Genomic DNA, 18,771 nt, shown 5'->3' with positions numbered 1-18,771 from the left:
CGTTTTTTAGCTTTTGCAAATAGAGGATGAAATTCAGATTGCATGTGAAAAAAGCACTTTTAATTTTCTCTTTAAAATGTATTCTCCCCCTTCCCCTACACAGAGAATCCTAATTGGATTAAAAATGAATTTACTGTTTGCTTGACTCTTTCAGAAATTACTAAGCAGATGGGATTGCTTCACCTTCCTGGCCACAGTATCATTATTTTAGTAGCATTACAGAATTGTTCCTGTTTTGATTCTAATTAGTGTTATGTATTATATTGGAGAAAATTTTGCTTGGTTTTTCAACAGACCACATTTTCTTTAGGCTCCTTGGACTTGAAGAACAACAGGCCTAGTGGTTTGGGACACATGCCATCATCAGGGACTACTCAACTGAGTGTCGAACCAGATTCATTTTCAAGTTCAGTGTTTCCCTCTCCTCCTCCTCCACCACCGCCTCCTCAGGTTTCTTCTCTACAGCCTCCATGTTCTCCTCTCATGCAAACAGCATCTAATAATATTTGTGCATCAAATAATTCAGCAACTGAAGAGAAAAAACAGCACGCAGATACTAGGAAAACCAATTTTAGTCATCATTCAAAAAACCAGAAAAATAAAGATGTTCCAAACATGTTGGATGTTCTGAAGGATGTGAATAAGGTTAAGCTACGTGCTATTGAAAGGTATGTTGTCATAATTTGAGAAATGAACCCAAATTTTATCAATGGTGTTTAAAGAAATTATTATATTTATCAAAGTAAACATATATAAGTCTTCTCTTTGATTCCTCTTTATCCCAAATACCCCTCGAGAGAGAATCATTTTCAGTTTTTTGTGACTCTTTGTTCTAGTGTCCTATCTCCATATTTTTGAAACAGCGTGCTACTTTTGCTATTTCTTGATATTTTAGTTATATTTACTTGCAATTGTTAAAAATCTGGAATACGTTCTCTTAGACATTCTACCCCCTAACACACATGCACACACACTTCTTATTACATCTTCCCGATATGGTTAAGTCACAGTCTTTCCTTAAATCTGTGTTCAGAATTTATATCCTTACTATAACAGTAAACATTCACAGGTAAGCCATTTCATATACTATGATTACATTTTGTTTGTTGACTAATTTTATTTTATTTATTTATTTATTTTTTTTTTGCGGTACGTGGGCCTCTCACTGTTGTGGCCTCTCCCGTTGCGGAGCGCAGGCTCAGCGGCCATGGCTCACGGCCCCAGCCGCTCTGCGGCATGTGGGATCTTCCCGGACCGGGGCATGAACCTGTGTCCCCTGCATTGGCAGGCGGACTCTCAACCACTGTGCCACCAGGGAAGCCCCTGTTTCTTCATTCTTGAAGCATTTAAGATCTTCTCTTTGGTCCTGGTGTTCTTAAATTTCATGGTGATGTGCCCTGGAGAGTTCTTTTTAACTTTCTTATGCTGAGCATTTACTTCTTTTTAAGTTCCTTATGCTGAGTTCACTTATTGATTGAACTCAGTCAGTTTAGAGTTTTATGTCCTTTATTTTGGGAAATTTCTTATAACATTTCTCTGATAATTTTCTCCTATTCTTTCCTTCTGTTCTCTTTTTTTGGAAAGTCTATTAGAAGTTTGAATGCCAGAATTATTTGTCTTATCTTCATATCTTTCCTTTACTGTTTTCTTCTCTTTGCTTTTTTTAATTGTACTTTTTGAGAAAATGCTTTCTAACTCTTCTTTTCCTGTCATCACTTATTTTTGGGGGGTGTGGGGTGGGGTGTGGGGGGCTGTGCAGCTTGTGGGATTCTAGTTCCCTGACCAGGGATTGAACCAAGCCCTCGGCAGTGAAAGTGTGGAGTTCTAACCACTGGACTGCCAGGGAATTTCCCCCGTCATCATATTTTAATTTGCAAGACCCATTTCTTTTTCTTTGAGTGCTCCTTTTTTATGTCTTCTTGCTTTTGTGTGTCTTATGCTACTGAAAATATTAACTACAGTTTTATTCTAAGTTTTCTTTTGCTCTTGAATTATGTTCATTTTTCCTGAGTTCCTTTTCCTCTTATTGATTTTGGTCTCCATTTATAGTTTTGGAGCCTTATTTAAGTATCTGTGATTCGCAGCTATGCATTTATATTTAAAAGTGAGGCACGGAAAGGCTGATTGAAGTTTCTTTGTGTGAGGTGGGATTGCTAGCTGGTGGACTTCACAATTTAGTGACTGAGGAGAGGACCTTGCCATTTTGTTAGCCAGATCCCATATTTCAGTAGCTGTATGTCTTTTCTTTGGGACTAGAGAATTTTTCTAGAAAGTTCTTCAGTCTCCTTCTTAGGAGAGTTGGGGATTACACAGGTGGTGCAAGCTAGGTAGTTTGAGAGTTGAGTGGGGAAAGGGCAAGGGAGGGGCGTATCATTCCCTATGTGGACTTTTCCTCAATCCGTCTGTTTTTAGGAAGGCAGCTTACCTCCTACTCTCTTCACTGTCATCAGCTTTCCAGCTTACAACATTTTGTTGCAATTCTTATCTACTCTCTTCTCTTGTAATCTCTTTGTCTTTGTGGATGTATATCTTTTTCATTTCTTTGCTGTTATTTTAGTAGGCTTTCACAGAGATCTGCCATGTTCACCTGGAAATTCCTCAATGAAGTTTTGCTGAGAAAATAAATGTATTTTCTATGTAATAGTGTTAGGACAGATAAGTCATTTCATTATTAATGAGGTTATGATTGATCCGTGTATGAGGCAGCTAGTACAGAGAAAAATCTTACAGTTGTAGGTACACGTTTAGTCCCAACTAGATCTCTTACTGGTATCGTTGGGCACAGTCAGTGTAAAATGGTGACTCTGGCTGTTACCATCACTGGAGAAATGACTGAAATGCCAGTAGACTCCACCCTCCACACCTCTATTCTCTCATTTTTCTAACAACTGATCTTGTTTCATACATTACTGCTAAATCCGATGAGACTTCCCACATCTTTACATTTACAAATTTACTACCCATGTTCTCTGCCTTCCATCTTGTTACTGCAAATGAAGCATCCTTGATCGTGTCCATGCTCTCCCCTCGGTCGCTGGTTCCCCTTCTCTCTAAGCATTTCACTTAAAATTCTCCTGTCTTCTGTGTCATCAAATTTTCCATCTTTATTCTTCTCTTCACACTTGAGCATTTCCCATTTTCAAAACATGTATACCCTCAGCTATTATAGTTTCTCTGTTCCCTTTCTGGTATAAATTCTTGATGTTGTTTATAGTTGGTTTCCATTTCTCACTGCCTTCTAGTCACTGTAATATGGTGTCTGTTCCCATCACTCCATTGAAAACTGTTATTTCAAGGTCTCCAGTGACTCCATGTTGCTAAATCCAGTGGTCAATTCTCATTGCTCTTCTTACTTGACCTCTCAGCAGTGTTTGATACAGTCCTCAGTTCCCTCCTCCTCGGAACACTTTCTTCACTTGGCCTTGAGGAAATCATGCTTGGTTTTCCTCTTACCTCATTGTCCACCTCTTATTTCTTTGCTTATTTTTTCTTCTGGGCCTGGTCTCTGAATGTTGGCATGTTCAAGGCTCAGCCCTCAGCCCCCTTCTTCTCTCCACCCACATTGTTTCCTTGCGTGATCTCATCTAGTCCTAGGCTTTAGATACCAGCTAAATGCTAATGATGCCCACATTTATTTTTCTAGCCCTGACCTCTCCTCTGAGCCCCATGCCTACTTCACATCTTCATTTGCCTGCCTCACAGATGCCTCACAGGTACCTCACGCTTCACATGTCCAAAACAGAACTCTTCCTTCCTACCTGTTCCATCCTCTGCCTTGAAAACTTATTCTTTCCCCAAGTCTTTTGCTTCTCAGCAAATGGCAACAATATCACCCTCGGTCCAGACATCTGGAAATCATCCTGTTTTTTCATTTCCTTTCTATCCCACATCCTTTCCATCAGCATACAGCTCAAATTTATGTACCCTCAGTGGTCCTCACTGCCACCTTTCAATCTAAGCCACTATGTTTTTTTTTTTTTTTTTTTGATGTGGACCTTTTTTTTTAAGTCTTTATTGAATTTGTTACAATATTGCTTCTGTTTTATATTTTGGTGTTTTGGCCAGGAGGCATGTGGGATTTTAGCTCCCCGACCAGGGATTGAAGCCACACCCCCTGCATTGGTAGGTGAAGTCTTAACCACTGGACCACCAGGGAAGTCCTGCCACTATCTTATATAGCTTGGACTTTTGCAGTCGCCTCCAACCTGGTCTCTCTTCATTCTTGCCTCCTTATCTGTTCTTCATATAGTAACCAGAGTGACCTTTAAAAATTGAAGTCAGATCATGCCATTCCCCTGCTTAAAACCCTTTGGTGGTTTTCCATTGCGCTTAGAATGAAATCTTGACACTTTGCTGTGGCTTGGAAGTCTCTCTAGGATTCAGCCCTTATCTCTCTGACCTCACGTCCTACTTCCCATCTTACTTTCTGCACTCCAGCTGTACCTGTTTTTCTTTTTTCTTTTCTCACAGGTGCCAACCTCCTTGCTGATGCATCCACTGGATGTCTACACTAAAATTGACTGCTTGTCATTTCCTTAAAGAGGATGTCACCTCCTTTAAGAGGCTTTTCCTCATCATCTCATCGAAAGTGCCTTCATCCTAGCTACTATCACATTTCCCTCTTTTATCTTATCCACAGCACTGGATAGCTGCTGTCCAAAATGTTCTCGCTTACTTGTTTTGGTGTAACACTCCTGCCACCAGTGTTCTATGGACGTAGGATACTGCTCTACCCCTGAAGCGTAACACAGAGCCTGGTAAAATAGGGGGCATTAAGATTGAATGAATGAATGAACAGTTAGCCTGATGTTTTTCTTTTCTTGAACTCCATAGTCCTTTTAAAAGTTCTTAAATATTTCTTTAAAGTTTTCTACCCACTGGAAAATTAGAAAATAAAAAATAAAGATGATATTTGATAAATCCCAGGTTATAATGGATTGTGGTAGAGCCTCACATGGGTTCTCAGCTTTCTGATTACTAATCCATTGTGCCCTCCAGATTTGTTTTTATTACAAGGCAAAACATTCCAATCTCTTGAAGATTGTAATATATTATGCTTATATTTCTGCTGTGTTTGTCAACAAGGAACTTAAATTACACAAAGTTTTAATTTATTCCTTTTTTTTTAAAGGTCCCCTGGAGGAAGACCCATTCATAAAAGGAAAAGACAAGACTCACCTTGGGATCCAGTGTCTTTAATATCCCATGCACTTAAGCAGAAATTTGCATTCCAAGAAGAAGATTCCTTTGAGAAAGAAAGTAATTCTTGGGAGTGTTCTCCATTTTCTAGTCCGGAAACTTCAAAGGTGAGATTATAAGGTTAAATCTTCAATTTTTCTAGTGCGTATTGTTCATGATGTATCTTTGCCTTCAAGTTCCTTGAAGTAATTAATTATGCAGAATGGGCTTAAAATTGTTGATGCTGTGTGCTGCTAATGTTCCTGTTGTTTGTGTTGACTTTCACGTTCATTTTTAGCTTTTAGCATACTATGAAGTTTTTTTGAGGTAAAACACTTGATTTGAAAAATACTTGTGCATAAGTTTGTAATGGTTTATCCTGGGCATGTGCTAACTTGACATTGCTGTCTGCAGTATGAACTGGGTGTCTGAAACATTGAGAGGACCAGAGAAAAATGGTGTGATAGATTCAACCTAACCAAATTTAAATGTGAATATTCCCAATATTTTTTCCGGTCAAATATAAAGATTGGGGCTTCCCTGGTGGTGCAGTGGTTGAGAGACCGCCTGCTGATGCAGGGGACACGGGTTCGTGCCCTGGTCCAGGAAGATCCCACATGCCACGGAGCGGCTAGGCCCGTGAGCCATGGCCACTGAGCCTGCACGTCCAGAGCCTGTGCTCTGCAACGGGAGAGGCCACAACAGTGAGAGGCCCACGTACCGCAAAAAAAAAAAAAAAAAAAAAAAAAAAAAAAAAGTACAAATATGAAGATTGGATTATTTAGATAAATAGGACATTAACTGTGCTTTTAACAAAGCAGATGAGGTCATAATTACTTCAGTGACCATGCTCATTGGATACTTAAAACAACTCATAATATATTTCAACCCTTGACCCTTAAGATTGCTTCTTTCTTGAAGAGTCTTTTCTTTGGTTTAGATACAATCCAAATTTGGGGGGTGGTTTTCCATCTCATAAACTAGTTGAGGTAGTAAATAAGAATAAGCCTTAGGAGTGAGAGGAGAGTGAAAGATGGACAGTATATAAAGCCCAGTGGGTGGCATTAGAGTGGCGGACATCAGTCAGACAGCAAAGGAGATGGAAAAACTAAAAAGCAGATGGCAACTCAAAGAGCACAACAGAGCAGGGGAAAATCGTTCTACTCGTTTCAGCGTGTGTGTGGTTTCTACGTTACCGTTGTGCCTGTACATTAGCTGATGCTTATCATGTTGACTCAGAAGATTATATTCTTAACTCTAAGAAGGCAAAAAAGTATCTAGTTTACTTTAGAACTGTTTCAGTTAAAATTACAAATGCGTCTTAAGTGTTCAACATTTGCATAGAAATTTGTAACTGGCAAAGTACTTTTTTTTTTACTCATCTCATTTGACCTATGCAGCAATATTTTTTTCTATCGAAGTATAGCTGATTTACAGTATTGTATTAGTTTTAGGTGTACACCATAGTGATTCAGTATTTTTGCAGTTTATACTCTATTATAGGTTATTACAAGATAGTGGCTATAATTCCCTGTGCTATACAGTATATCCTTGTTGCTTATCTATTTTATATATAATCGTTTTTTAATCCCATACCCCTAATTTGTCCCTCCCTACTTCCCTCTCTCCTTTGGTAACCACAAGTTTGTTTTCTGTATCTGTGAGTATGTTTCTGTCTTGCATATACATTCTTTTTGTTTTGTTTTGTTTTTAGATTCCACATATAAGTGACATCATACAGTATTTGTCTTTCTCTGTCTGGCTTATTTTGCTAGGCATAATATGCTATAGGTCCACCCATGTTGCTGCAAATGGCAATATCTCATTATTTTTTATGGCTGAGTAATATTCCCGTGTGTGTGTGTGTGTGTGTGTGTGTGTGTGTGTGTGTGTACCACATCTTGTCAGTCCAGTGATCCGTTGATGGTCCTGGGGTTGCCAATATTCCCTCTTTTACAGATGAGGAAAATAAGCCTGAAAGTGGTTAAGTGACCTGCCTGTAATCTGACATCTAAGTGGCAGAGCAGTGAATAGAACTTGGTTTATTAAAATTCTAGGATAGGGGGGTCCTCCCTGGTGGCACAGTGGTTGAGAGTCCGCCTGCCGATGCAGGGGACGTGGGTTCGTGCCACAGTCTGGGAGGATCCCATGTGCTGCGGAGCGGCTGGGCCCATGAGCCATGGCCGCTGAGCCTGTGCATCCGGAGCCTGTGCTCCGCAACGGGAGAGGCCACAACAGTGAGAGGCCCGCGTACCGAAAAAAAAAAAATTCTAAGATAGGGCTTCCCTGGTGATGCAGTGGTTGAGAGTCTGCCTGCTGATGTAGGGGACACGGGTTCGTGTCCCCGTCTGGGAAGATCCCACATGCTGTGGAGCGGCTGGGCCCGTGAGCCATGGTCGCTGAGCCTGCGCATCCGGAGCCTGTGCTCCGCAACGGGAGAGGCCACAATAGTGAGAGGCCCGCGTACCGCAAAAAAAAAAAAAATTCTAGGATATTTGAAAACCTTCGGCTATCTCAGAAATTCACTTAGGTGGAACACACAGTTTCCCAATGATAGTGGATCAAGGAGTTATTAGTGGTTTGTCTTACACTGTTCACTGTTCTTTTCACATTTTCTTTCCAGCCAACTACAAGCATCTTAGAGAAAGAACCATCTCTTTTTGTAAATTTTATAGCACCTTGCTTAGCGCTGGGCACATAGAGACTCAAATTGTAGTCTACGGAGAGCTCAGTCTGCAGCTGTGACTGTCTTGCTCACTTTCATGTCCTCAGCCCTGACTGAGCACAGTGCCTGACATGTAACCAGCTCTTAAACGACTACTTACTGTTGAATGAGTTAAGCCTCAAAGGGTTATTTGGTGTTTTTGTTGCCATTCTTTTTTTACATCAGAATAGTTTCTGTGTTAAATATTTGCTTCACTTCAGTTTGGACACCATATTTCACAGTCAGAAGGACATTGAACTAAAGGAAGAACTGACAAACACAGCAGGTGTAGCCCAAGCCACGAGCTACAGGGCTTGTGTCTGCACCTACAAGGCAGGATTGCAGAAGTATGCCAGCATACTTATCCCTACATGTGAAAGGATCTCATCTCCTTTTAATGAAGTTAAATGTAGTCTATACACTGGGGTATATTAGTGCAAAGGTCTGAAGGATCTTGACTCTTAAGAATACCTGTCTCTGGTTTTAGAAGATCCAGCAGTTAACTGGCTACTGATGGTAGTTAGGTAAATGGATCTTTTTTTTTTCCATGTATGTTAATGTTATTAAAAGCTGAATGTATACTTTGAGTGATTCTCCTAAGAGCTAAATAGTAAATGATTTAATGTTTCTCATTAGAGAACAGTAAGGTCTCATTATAAGGTAACAGATGCCATTTAATGGATTAAGAAAATGTAAACTAAGTCTGTATTGTACTACTCAACAGATGATAGTATGTTTGGATTTTTACAATTTCTTAAAGCAGTTATGACTTTCTAACTTAAGAGCCTTTGAATCGTTTAAAAATTGGTAGTGATCTGGTTCACTTGGCCTCCAGCAACTTGGAGATTTTCAAAGAATATAAAATGATAATTTGTTCGTTAAGATAGTCATACTTTGAATCATAGATTGAAACTTCTAAAAAATCTTCCTGAGGTGATAAAAGAATTATCCTTAGAAGCTGATTTTGACCGTTAAATGCTAGATTGTAGAAGTATTTAAAGAATCTTCTTGATAGGTTTTACCTACACTTGCTAGTAAATATGTACCCTTACCACTTTATTTCCTCTGTTCCTTTGTAAATAAATACGCTTTTTTGAACTTGTTTGTGTTTTATAGCAGTTCCAATTCACGTTCTCTCCTCACTACATTTAGAACGTCTGAACTTTTTTTGGCAAGAGGGTTCTGTAGTTAGTTTCTTGGTCAATGCAGTGAAACACACACAAGTTTGGAACAGGTATTTTGTCCTTCTGCCAATACTAATGTGGTGTGGGAATTTACATGTTTCCCTAGAAATGGAGCTTAGGTTCCATTTGGAGGAACTCAGCACCCTCCCATTTTAAAGGCTCTCCCCTTTCGGAAGAGCCCAGTTTGCTCACAGGTTTCACGTTACTGTGGTAGAGAGTTGGCTGCGTGGTAACCCCTATTTCCGACCCCTTTCTCCTGGCACCTTCCAGTTAGGGGTGGCTGTGCAGCATCCATCTTACAGCCACGAGGAACGGGCTTGAATCACAGAGATGTGAACCCTGACATCACTGAGCTGCTGAACTAACACCAGCAAGAGCCATCTCCACACTTCTTGTTACATGAGAAAGAGAAATAAAAAAATATGCTTTGTGGGTTTTCTGTTACTTGCATCCAGAAGCATTCATGATGGTACAGCAAGTACAGCAGTGTGACTTCCATACCTGCCTGTTACTCCTTCTGTGTAGTTTTCTGGTACTTCTTATCCTGTGTCAGTAGTTTGTTCTTGCTGTTGTTCCTGCCCCTCCTAGACATTGCTCCCACCCTGCCGTTTCTTCTCTCTTGTCTTTGTAATTAGACTCCTCTTCCTCTGAAATAACTGCTTTTTATCCCCCGGGGTAGTCTTGCATTTTCAGTTTTATAGTTTCCTTATTTAGAAATGTTTAAAGAACAACCCCTCCCCAACAGCCAGCAGAAACCTTTGGAAGATACCATTTTCTGCTGAGTGAAGTCCATTTCTTAAGAAACCTCAAGTTAGTTTTTTGGGGGGGCTTTTCTGTTCTACTTCAGAATGAATTGCCTGCTTGCCCAAAGCACATGTCAGCACCACGATGCATCAAGATTGAGTTGACTCTGGATTCACCTCTATTTAGAAGTCTCACTTCCGATGTCCTGGGGGACATGAGACCATGCCCTGAAATTCCCCTTCGGGAGGCCTTCTGAATACCCTACACTTGGGCTCCTGATGACTTAATGTTGACTGTAGAGTTCCTCTGTTCCTTTGTAACAGGCTTTCATCCTGAATCTATCTGTAAATTATCTAATACCTAAGTGTTATTTATAACATTTTATTCTATTTTAAACTTGTCTGAACATATATTGAGTGCTGACACTTTCTGTTCTTGCAAGGTATATAAACGCCAACTTCTTTTCCTGACTCTAAAGCATTAATCCTCCCACTTGCCCTAGAAGAGTCCCTCCTCTCTCCTCCCTTTTCCTCGGACACCTTAAACTAAGTTGCATTCTCTTTCTTGATTGGCTGCTAGTTAATCCCTAGAAAAGAATCAGGGCATTTGACAAAACATTCTAACACTATTTTGTATTGGAAAAAATACTGGTTTTGTAATACAGACCGCAGGAAGTTAAAGCTGTTCAAAATCTTGACTGGTTGAGATGTGCAGATGATAGCAGTGATTGTCAAGGCAGGGAGGGGAGATGGGACTTCCTAGGAGGGTGTAGCAGCATCTGGAGGGCACCCCTAAATTGAAACTATTGGCATGGGACTGTTATGGGGATGGAGTATCAAAAGACTTTGCTTTTACAATGAGAATGCAGTTGTGCTTTAATTATGAAATTTACATAAAAATTGGATTGGGAGAGAATTACTTGGAGGATGATTTAGATGGGAGCGATGGGGAAAAAAGACTTTTAAATGTGTTTTGCCGGATATTAAGCACAGACTCTCCTTAGACTAGAGAGGTTACATATGCAATTGCATTTCTTACAAATTGAAAACCAATAAAACAAAATGAAAAATGGGTCAGTGGGAATGAGGTGTGAAATTTTTATGTCAGAAAAGGGCTATTGCAGGTTGGGTCCTCTGGGAAGCAGACTGTGAGATGGCGATTAATGTGAGGAAGTCTATCTGGGTGTGTTCTCAGGATTACACCCCTGCAAGGGAAGGAAGCAGGATTGGGTGAGGGAGAAGCTGGGCTGTAATGCAGCCTCGGCAAGGGCCTCAGCACACCCTGGAGGGATCTCTGAAGCTGGGGTAGCCCTCATAGTAGTCTCCCTTTGCTCTGAGGGTGCTGGGTCTTTATGTCTTCACATTGACCAAACGTTGAGGAGTGGGGCATGACTTGAGCAAGGCATCCTTCGGCCAAGGGCATTTCCACAAGAGGTTTATCATACTGGTGCATCACAGTCCATTAGAAGATTAGCCGTCCACAGAAGACATGGGTTCCAAAAATGTTGCAGGGCCCAGCCTGCCTTCCACTGCCATTAGCCTTCAGTAGTATTGACTGTCCAGAATTACCAGAACCCATTACCCTGTCTTCCTTCTACCAGGCTAGTTCTTTTTTTTTTTTTTTAATCTTTATTGGAGTATAATTGCTTTACAATGGTGTGTTAGTTTCTGCTGTATAACAAAGTGAATCAGTTATACATATACATATATTCCCATATCTCTTCCCTCTTGCATCTCGCTCCCACCCTCCCTCCTATCCCACCCCTCTAGGTGGTCACAAAGCACCGAGCTGATCTCCCTGTGCTATGCGGCTACTTCCCACTAGTTATCTATTTTACGTTTGGTAGTGTATATATGTCCATGCCACTCTCTCACTTTGTCACAGCTTACCCTTGCCCCTCCCCATATCCTCAAGTCCATTCTCAAGTAGGTCTGTGTCTTTATTCCTGTCTTACCCCTGGGTTCTTCATGACTTTTTTTTTTCTTAGATTCCATATATATGTGTTAGCATATGGTATTTGTCTTTCTCTTTCTGACTTACTTCACTCTGTCTGACAGACTCTAGGTCCACCCACCTCTCTACAAATAACTCAACTTTGTTTCTTATTATGGCTGAGTAATATTCCATTGTATATATGTGCCACATCTTCTTTATCCATTCATCCGATGATGGACACTTAGGTTGTTTCCATCTCCGGGCTATTGTGAATAGAGCTGCAATGAACATTTTGGTACATGTCTCTTTTTGAATTATGGGTTTCTCAGGGTATATGCCTAGTAGTGGGATTGCTGGGTCGTATGGTAGTTCTATTTGTAGTTTTTTAAGGAACCTCCATACTGTTCTCCATAGCGGCTGTACCAATTCACATTCCCACCAGCAGTGCAAGAGTGTTCCCTTTTCTCCACACCCTCTCCAGCATTTATTGTTTCTAGATTTTTTGATGATGGCCATTCTGACTGGTGTGAGATGATATCTCATTGTAGTTTTGATTTGCAGTTCTCTAATGATTAATGATGTTGAGCATTCTTTCATGTGTTTGTTGGCCATCTGTATATCTTCTTTGGAGAAATGTCTATTTAGGTCTTCTGCCCATTTTTGGATTGGGTTGTTTGTTTTTTTGTTATTGAGCTGCATGAGCTGCTTGTAAATTTTGGAGATTAATCCTTTGTCAGTTGCTTCATTTGCAAATATTTTCTCCCATTCTGAGGGTTGTCTTTTGGTCTTGTTTATGGTTTCCTTTGCTGTGCAAAAGCTTTAAAGTTTCATTAGGTCCCATTTGTTTCTTTTTGTTTTTATTTCCATTTCTCTAGGAGGTGGGTCAAAAAGGATCTTGCTGTGATTTATGTCATAGAGTGTTCTGCCTATGTTTTCCTCTAAGAGTTTGATAGTTTCTGGCCTTACATTTAGGTCTTTAATCCATTTTGAGCTTATTTTTGTGTATGGTGTTAGGGAATGATCTAATCTCATACTTTTACATGTCCCTGTCCAGTTTTCCCAGCACCACTTATTGAAGAGGCTGTCCTTTCTCCACTGTACATTCCTGCCTCCTTTATCAAAGATAAGTTGACCATATGTGCGTGGGTTTACCTCTGGGCTTTCTATCCTGTTCCATTGATCTATCTTTCTGTTTTTGTGCCAGTACCATACTGTCTTGATTACTGTAGCTTTGTAGTATAGTCTGAAGTCAGGGAGCCTGATTCCTCCAGCTCCTTTTTTCATTCTCAAGATTGCTTTGGCTATTGGGGGTCTTTTGTGTTTCCATACATATTGTGAAATTTTCTGTTCTAGTTCTGTGAAAAATGCCAGTGGTAGTTTCATAGGGATTGCATTGAATCTGTAGATTGCTTTGGGCAGTAGAGTCATTTTCACAATGTTGATTCTTTGAATCCAAGAACATGGTATATCTCTCCATCTATTTGTATCATCTCTAATTTCTTTCGTCAGTGTCTTATAATTTTCTGCATACAGGTCTTTTGTCTCCTTAGGTAGGTTTATTCCTAGATATTTTATTCTTATTGTTGCAATGGCAAATGGGAGTGTTTTCTTGATTTCACTTTCAGATTTTTCATCATTAGTGTATAGGAATGTCAGAGATTTCTGTGCATTAATTTTGTATCCTGCTACTTTACCAAATTCATTGATTAGCTCTAGTAGTTTTCTGGTAGCATCTTTAGGATTCTCTATGTATAGTATCATGTCATCTGCAAACAGTGACAGCTTTACTTCTTCTTTTCCAATTTGGATTCCTTTTATTTCCTTTTCTTCTCTGATTGCTGTGGCTAAAACTTCCAAAACTATGTTGAATAAGAGTGGTGAGAGTGGGCAACCTTGTCTTGTTCCTGATCTTAGTGGAAATGGTTTCAGTTTTTCACCATTGAGGACGATGCTGGCTGTGGGTTTGTCATATATGGCCCTTATTATGTTGAGGAAAGTTCCCTCTGTGCCTACTTTCTGGAGGGTTTTTATCATAAATGGGTGTTGAATCTTGTCAAAAGCTTTCTCTGCATCTATTGAGATGACCATATGGTTTTTCTCCTTCAATTTGTTAATATGGTGTATCACATTGATTGATTTGCATATATTGAAGAATCCTTGCATTCCTGGAATAAACCCCACTTGATCATGGTGTATGATCCTTTTAATGTGCTGTTGGATTCTGTTTGCTAGTATTTTGTTGAGGATTTTTGCATCTATGTTCATCAGTAATATTGGCCTGTAGTTTTCTTTCTTTGTGACATCCTTGTCTGGTTTGGGTATCAGGGTGATGGTGGCCTGGTAGAATGAGTTTGGGAGTGTTCCTCCCTCTGCTGTATTTTGGAAGAATTTGAGAAAGTTAGGTGTTAGCTCTTCTCTAAATGTTTGATAGAATTCACCTGTGAAGCCATCTGGTCCAGGGCTTTTGTTTGTTGGAAGATTTTTAATCACAGTTTCAATTTCAGTGCTTGTGATTGGTCTGTTTATATTTTCTATTTCTTCCTGATTCAGTCTTGGCAGGTTGTGCATTTCTAAGATTTTGTCCATTTCTTCCAGTTTGTCCATTTTATTGGCATAGAGTTGCTTGTGGTAAACTCTCATGATCTTTTGTATTTCTGCAGTATCAGTTGTTACTTCTTTTTCATTTCTAATTCTATTGATTTGCGTCTTCTTCCTTTTTTTCTTGATGAGTCTGGCTAATGGTTTATCAATTTTGTTTATCTTCTCAAAGAAACAGATTATAGTTTTACTGATCTTTGCTATCATTTCCTTGATTTCTTTTTCATTTATTTCTGATCTGATCTTTATGATTTCTTTCCTTCTGCTAACTTTGGGGTTTCTTTGTTCTTCTTTCTCTAACTACTTTAGGTGCTAGTTTAGGTTGTTTTTTGGAGATGTTTCCTGTTTCTTAAGGTAGGATTGTATTGCTATAAACTTCCCTCTTAGAACTGCTTTTGCTGCATCCCATAGGTTTTCAGTTGTCATGTCTCCATTGTCATTTGTTTCTAAGTATTTTTTGATTTCCCCTTTGATTTCTTCAGTGATCACTTCGTTATTAAGTAATGTATTGTTTAGCCTCCATGTGTTTGTACATTTTACAGATCTTTTTCTGTAATTGATATCTAGTCTCATAGCATTGTGGTCGGAAAAGATACTTGATACATTTTCAATTTTCTTAAATTTACCAAGGCTTGATTTGTGACCCAAGATATGATCTATCCTGGAGAATGTTCCATGAGCACTTGAGAAAAATGTGTATTTTGTTGTTTTTGGATGAAATGTCCTATATATATCAATTAAGTCCATCTTGTTTAATGTATCATTTAAAGCTTGTGTTTCCTTATTTATTTTCATTTTGGATGATCTGTCCATTGATGAAAGTGGGGTGTTAAAGTCCCCTACTATGAATGTGTTACTGTTGATTTCCCCTTTTATGGCTCTTAGTATTTGCCTTATGTATTGAGGTACTCCTATGTTGGGTGCATAAATATTTACAATTGTTATATCTTCTTCTTGGATCGATCCCTTGATCATTACATAGTGTCCTTTTTTGTCTCTATTAATAGTCTTTACTTTAAAGTCTATTTTGTCTGATATGAGAATTGCTACTCCAGCTTTCTTTTGGTTTCCATTTACCTGGAATATCTTTTTACATCCCTTCACTTTTAGTCTGTATGTGTCTCTAGGTCTGAAGTGGGTCTCTTGTAGACAGCATATATATGGGTCTTGTTTTTGTATACATTCAGCCAGTCTGTGTCTTTTGGTGGGAGCGTTTAATCCATTTACATTTAAGGTAATTATCGATATGTATGTTCCTATTCCCATTTACTTAATTGTTTTGGGTTTGTTATTGTAGGGCTTTTCCTTCTCTTGTGCTTCTTGCCTAGAGAAGCTCCTTTAGCTTTTGTTGTAAAGCTGGTTTGGTGGTGCTGAACTCTCTCAGCTTTTGCTTGTCTGTAAAGGTTTTAATTTCTCCGTCAAATCTGAATGAGATCCTTGCTGGGTAGAGTAATCTTGGTTGTAGGTTTTTCTCCTTCATCACTTTAAATATGTCCTGCCAGTCCCTTCTGGCTTGCAGAGTTTCTGCTGAAAGATCAGCTGTTAACCTTATGGGGATTCCCTTGTGTGTTATTTGTTGTTTTCCCCTTGCTGCTTTTAGTATGTTTTCTTTGTATTTAATTTTTGACAGTTTGATTAATATGTGTCTTGGCATGTTTCTCCTTGGTTTATCCTGTATGGGAGTCTGTGTGCTTCCTGGACTTGATTAACTATTTCCTTTCCCATGTTAGGGAAGTTTTCAACTATAATCTCTTCAGATATTTTCCCTGGACTCCCTCCTGGCTAGCCGCGGTACACTAACCCCCAGTAGGCTGTGTTCATGCCGCCAATCTCAGTCCTCTCCCTGTGATCCGACTGAAGCCCGAGCCTCAGCTCACAGCCCTGCCTGCCCCGGCGGGTGAGCACACAAGCCTCTCTGGCTGGTGAGTGCCGGTTGGCACCGATCCTCTGTGCAGGAATCTCTCTGCTTTGCCCTCCGCACCCCTGTTGTTGTGCTCTCCTCCGCGGCTCCAAAGCTTCCCCCCTCCGCCACCCGCGGTCTCCGCCCATGAAGGGGCTTCCTAGTGTGTGGAAACCTTTCCTCCTTCACAGCTCCCTCCCACTTGTGCAGGTCCCATCCCTATTCTTTTGTCTGTGTTTATTCTTTTTTCTTTTGCCCTACCCAGGTACGTGGGGGAGTTTCTTGCCTTTTGGGAGGTCTGAGGTCTTCTGTCAGCGTTCAGTAGGTGTTCTGTAGGAGTTGTTCCACGTGTAGATGTATTTCTGATGTATCTGGGGGGAGGAAGGTGATCTCCACGTCTTACTCTTCCGCCATCTTCTCCCTCTCAGCCCAGGCTAGTTCTTACACTTATGTTCTTGAAAATGTTTGCAGTTTAAAAATGGGGAACAAGAGGGGAGAGAATGCCTTTCTGTCTTCAAATATCCCCCTTCAAACCCCCCCACCGCAGGGTTTCTCTGTGGGTAACCTGTGGTTGGTCTTTCACAGCTTTGTCCTTTTCTCTTCATGGAAATTACTAATGTTTTCAAGGACTCAGAAGCATTAAACTGTTATCTCATTGTGTGGCATTGGGAACCAATGGAAGAAGTGCTGGAAATGTGCTGGGAGGACTGAGTTATTATTTCTTTGGACCCCAAGCTCCTCAACTGTAAAATGAAGAGTCCTAGCAGCATGTGCCCTGGGGTCCACTGTGTGATATTAACATTCTATGACTTACTTGCTTGGGTAAAAAGAGACATAATCATAGCTCAATTGAAATGGAGAATCATCTCCTGCTTCAGTCTACTGCTGGAAAAGAACTAATCAGAGAGAGAGGCAGGAGATGGAGAAGGAGGGCATCCAGGGCTTTCCTGATCACAAATCTCACCTCCACTCCAACTGTCTTTATACTTTTTCTTGCAAAAATAGTAATGGAAATAAGGAGGTGGTGGGGTTTCCAAAAACAAAAATTGTAACTTTCAACCATCTGGGGAAGGCAAAAATCCCATCAACGGCAACTCTCTGTTTGAAAGTAAAGTTGTACCGCACGCACACAATCAGGATATTTCTTAAGCATGCTCTTAAGAGAACATATTGTGTGTCGCTGATAGGGTTTTGGTCCTTCGGCCAGTTGTCAGGCCTGTCTTTGAGGTGGGAGAGCCGAATTCAGGACATTGGTCCACCAGAGACCTCCCGGCTCCACGTAATTTCAAATGGCCACATAATATCAAACAGTGAAAGCTCTGCCAGAGATCTCCATCTCAATGCTAAGACCCAGCTCCGCTTAATGACCAGCAAGCTACAGTCCTGGACACCCTATAACAAACAACTAGCAAGACAGGAACACAACCCCACCCATTAGCAGAGAGTCTGCCTAAAATCATAATAAGGTCACAGACACCCCAAAACACACCAGTAGAGGCAGTCCTGCCCGCCAGAAGGACAAGATCCAGCCTGATCCACCAGAACACAGGCCCTAGTCCCCTCCACCAGGAAGCCTACACAACCCACTGAACCAACCTTAGCCACTGGAGGCAGACACCAAAAACAACGGGAACTACGAACCTGCAGCCTGCGAAAAGGAGACCCCAAACACAGTAAGTTAAGCAAAATGAGAAGACAGAGGAACACACAGAAGATTAAGGAGCAAGGCAAAACCCCACCAGACCAAACGAAGAGGAAATAGGCAGTCTAACTGAAAAAGAATTCAGAGTAATAATAAAGATGATCCGAAATCTTGTTAACAGAATGGAGAAAATACAAGAAACGTTTAACAAGGACCTAGAAGAACTAAAGAGCAAACAAACAATGATGACCAACAGAATAAATGAAATTAAAAATTCTCTAGAAGGAATCAATAGCAGAGTAACTGAGGCGGAAGAACGGATAAGTGACCTGGAAGATAAAATAGTGGAAATAACTACTGTAGAGCAGAATAAAGAAAAAAATGAAAAGAATTGAGGACAGTCTCAGAGACCTCTGAGACAACATTAAATGCAACAATATTCGAATTATAGGGGTCCTGGAAGAAGAAGAGAAAAAGAAAGGGACTGAGAAAATATTTGAAGAGATTAGAGTTGAAAACCTACCTAATATGGGAAAGGAAATAGTCAAGTCCAAGAAGGGCAGAGAGTCCCATACAGGATAAATCCAAGGAGAAACATGCGAAGACACATATTAATTAAGCTATCAAAAATTAAATACAAAGAAAAATATTAAAAGCAGCAAGGGAAAAATAACACACAAGGGAATCCCCATAAGGTTAACAGCTGATCTTTCAGCAGAAACTCTGCAAGCCAGAAGGGAGTAGCAGAACATATTTAAAGTGATGAAAGGGAAAAACCTACAAACAAGATTACTCTACCCAGCAAGGATCTCATTCAGATTTGACAGAGAAATTAAAACCTTTACATACAAGCAAGAGCTAAGAGAATTCAGCACCACCAAACCAG

The 18,771-nt window shown here is 40.2% G+C and overlaps 1 protein-coding gene across 10 annotated transcripts in view; it reads left to right on the top strand.

The window, feature by feature from the left end:
• MTFR2 (mitochondrial fission regulator 2) overlaps nucleotides 1-18,771 on the top strand; it is a 159,488-nt gene that overhangs the window by 8,549 nt on the left and 132,168 nt on the right. For 9 of the 10 annotated variants that reach the window (XR_014017213.1, XM_081251027.1, XM_081251025.1 and 6 more), the window contains exons 6-7: nucleotides 311-668; nucleotides 5,132-5,306. Coding sequence is in view for 9 of the 10 variants with exons in the window: in XM_081251027.1 (XP_081107153.1) it covers nucleotides 311-668; nucleotides 5,132-5,306 (533 nt within the window). In the remaining variant the exon portion in view is untranslated. Of the gene's footprint in view, nucleotides 1-310; nucleotides 669-5,131; nucleotides 5,307-7,801; nucleotides 8,886-18,771 lie in introns of those variants that run through there. The other variant, XM_081251020.1, reaches the window with a different exon arrangement.

This window comes from Mesoplodon bidens (assembly GCF_964165515.1).
Source record: "Mesoplodon bidens genome assembly, chromosome: 12".
NCBI classification, from domain to species: Eukaryota; Metazoa; Chordata; class Mammalia; order Artiodactyla; family Ziphiidae; genus Mesoplodon; species Mesoplodon bidens.
The sequence above is the reverse complement of the archived record's forward strand: the minus strand, read 5'-3'. Positions and strand labels throughout refer to the sequence as shown.